The 2,920-nt window shown below is 42.7% G+C and overlaps 1 protein-coding gene across 1 annotated transcript; it reads right to left on the bottom strand.

Annotated features, from left to right (window-relative positions):
* Positions 1 to 410: 410 nt before the first annotated feature.
* LOC146887791 (uncharacterized) lies at positions 411 to 1,792 on the bottom strand. Its single transcript, XM_085670404.1, has 2 exons — positions 1,312 to 1,792; positions 411 to 469 (listed from the first exon to the last, which is right to left on the bottom strand). Exons 1-2 carry the CDS (start codon positions 1,790 to 1,792, stop codon positions 411 to 413), a joined length of 540 nt encoding a protein of 179 aa, XP_085526530.1.
* Between the last annotated feature and the right edge of the window lie 1,128 nt (positions 1,793 to 2,920).

The following is a 2,920-nucleotide window of genomic DNA, read 5'->3' as shown; positions in this document are numbered from 1 at the left end:
TCGCTTAGAACCCCAATATGTCTCGCTTGGGCGAGATATCGCACTCAAAAATGGTTCAGGTTTCCTCGCGACCTCGCCTAGGCGAGCGTCTCTCGCCTGAGCGAGTAATGCGAACCAGGACCAAAACAAGACTCTGCAACTCTCGCTTAGGTGAGATGGAGTCGCTTGGGCGAGACTTGTAGGGTTTCGAGTTTGATCACGCGTACAGTTCACTCTAACAATGCACAAACATACCAAAACACATTCTTATTCTTACCAAACCAATTTACACACATTGCAACAACACATAGGCACAATATAGACTCCATAAAATTCCCAATCTCCAAGTTTCACACCATTCCCATATTTACGGTGTATAAACCCCTTTTCTTCATGCATTTAGTCCAAAATTCAAATAAGACAGTACCAACTCACAACCCCCAAATTCCCTCATGTGCATCACGAATTTCAGTGTATAATATACCAAAAACTACATCATATAGGACCCAATTGGATAACAAAACGCAACAACACAAGCAATATCAAAACACACATAATTTCAGCACCCCTAACCTGGATTCTTGATTGAATTTGCAAAGAGACTAGGGATTCCTTGGTGCACCAAATTCCTTGCTTCCACCTCTTTCTCTCACTCAGCCCTTGCACTCTCAATTCAACCTCTCACTCTTCCAATTTCCGCTCTCCTCTCACCCAAAACGAAAATAATTGCAAAAGCCCCTTTCCACCTCAATTTTTGCCTTTTATATGTGTCTTATTATTGGGTTAAAGGGCTGAAACGAATTTAGGATTTTTGGTGGGGTTAAGTCTCATTTAATTATCATTATAAGATGATTTCTAGCCCCTTCCTTGGCTGCCCCTTCTAGGTTTACTGTTGCCCTCTCATATTCCCTCCAAAACTACACTAAAAAAAATAAAGTTCCAATTTCATTCCCAACCAAGTTTGAACCCATGACCACTTAGTCACCATTCAAGTGCATAACCAATTCAACCAAGTCATGTTAGCGGTACATTCCAATCATGATAAGATCACAATGCCAATTCCATACCCATACATATTATTAAAAATCAATAATAAAACAATCAACACATAAATGACATACATAGGACTCAAACCCAAGTACTCTCACACAATCAAAGTACTCTCAACCACTTGCGCTAGTACTTTTTCACGTCACAAAAACCAATAATTAATGCCATAAAGGCACTTTCTACCCGCATTTATTAGTTAATTAATTATTTAATTAGTTAATTTTCACGGGTCTTACAATTCTCCCACCTTTAAAAGTTTTCGTCCTCGAAAATAGGACTTACCAGCAAAGAGGTGAGGATAAGACTTCCTCATGAGATCCTCCATCTCCCAAATCATCTCCTGGGTTACCTCGTCCCAAAGAACCTTCATAGTCCGAATCTCCTTCCCTCTGAGTTGTTTGACTTGAGAATCCAGAATTCTCATCGGTCCCACTCCCAAAGTTAGATTCTCACGCACCTGGACATCATCCTGTTCCAGCACATGAGTAGGATCCGCCACATACTTCCTCAACTGTGATACGTGGAAGACATTGTGCAGGTTTGCCAAGTGAGGTGGCAATGCAATCTCGTACGCCACCGGTCCAATTCGCCTCGTAATCTGATATGGACCGATGAATCGAGGAGTTAACTTCCTCGACTTCAATGCTCTCCCAATACCTGCTGTAGGGGTAACCTTGAGGAACACGTGGTCCTCTGCCTCAAACTCAAGTGGCCTCCTCCTCTTATCTGCGTAGGATTTCTGCCGACTCTGAGTTGCACGCATTTGATCTTGTATTACCCTTACTTTCTCAATAGTCTATAGTAAAAATTATGGGCCAAGAACCACAGACTCTCCATCCTGCTGCCAACACAAAGGTGTCCAAAATCTCCTACCATACAAGGCCTCGTAAGGTGCCATCCCAATGCTGGAATGGTAGTTGTTATTATAAGTGAACTCCACTAGCTATAGCACATCACTCCATGTCCCGAGGTGATCCAGAAGACATGTTCTCAATAAGTCCTCCAGAGACTGTATGATTCTCTCAGACTAGCCATCAGTTTGAGGATGATATGCCGAGCTCATTCTCAACTGAGTGCCCAAAGTGTTCTACAACGATTGCCAGAACCTCGAGGTGAATCTCGGATCTCTATCTGATATGATACTCGCAGGCACACCATGTAATCCGAGTATTTCCCTAACATACAGCTCTGCTAGTTTATCTAGAGACATCTTCTGATTAATGGGTAGAAAGTGTGCGCACTTCGTCAATCTATCCACTATTACCCATATGGAATCATGCCCCCTCACTGACCTTGGTAGATGCGTAATAAAGTCCATGGAAATGCTGTCCATTTTCCACTGAGAAATCTCAAGAGGCTCCAACGTACCCCCTGTCCTCTGATGCTCGATCTTCGCTTTTTGACACACTAAGCACGATGCTACATAATCTGTCACATCAGTTTTCATTCCAGTCCACCAGAAGGTCGCCTTCAAGTCTTTATACATCTTAGTCATTCCTGGATGTATGCTAAGGTCGCCTTCAAGAGCATCTTCCTCAATACCCGATTCCTGGGTACACACACCCTCTCTCTAAAACGCAGGATGCCGTCTTTACCCATCCTAAAATCTTTTCTCTTATCTGTACCTAGCTCACCTATTATCTGTTGTAGCTCTTGATTCTTTCCCTATTCCACCCGAACCTCATCTAAAAACTCATTGGTAATTCTTAACATGTTGCACCGTATATGACTTTGCCCCATATCCAGCCCCAGATTCATGTCTCACAACCTCTCTAACAACTCCAACTCCTTAATCATCATGGTTGACACATGGATCCTCTTCCTACTTAGGGCATCTGCTACGACATTAGCTTTACCAGGATGGTATAACAGCTCAAAGTCGTAATCCTTT

Source organism: Vigna unguiculata, chromosome 3, assembly GCF_037176805.1.
Source record: "Vigna unguiculata cultivar grain cowpea cultivar isolate G323 ecotype 2 chromosome 3, ASM3717680v1, whole genome shotgun sequence".
Taxonomy (NCBI): domain Eukaryota; kingdom Viridiplantae; phylum Streptophyta; class Magnoliopsida; order Fabales; family Fabaceae; genus Vigna; species Vigna unguiculata.
The sequence above is the reverse complement of the archived record's forward strand: the minus strand, read 5'-3'. Positions and strand labels throughout refer to the sequence as shown.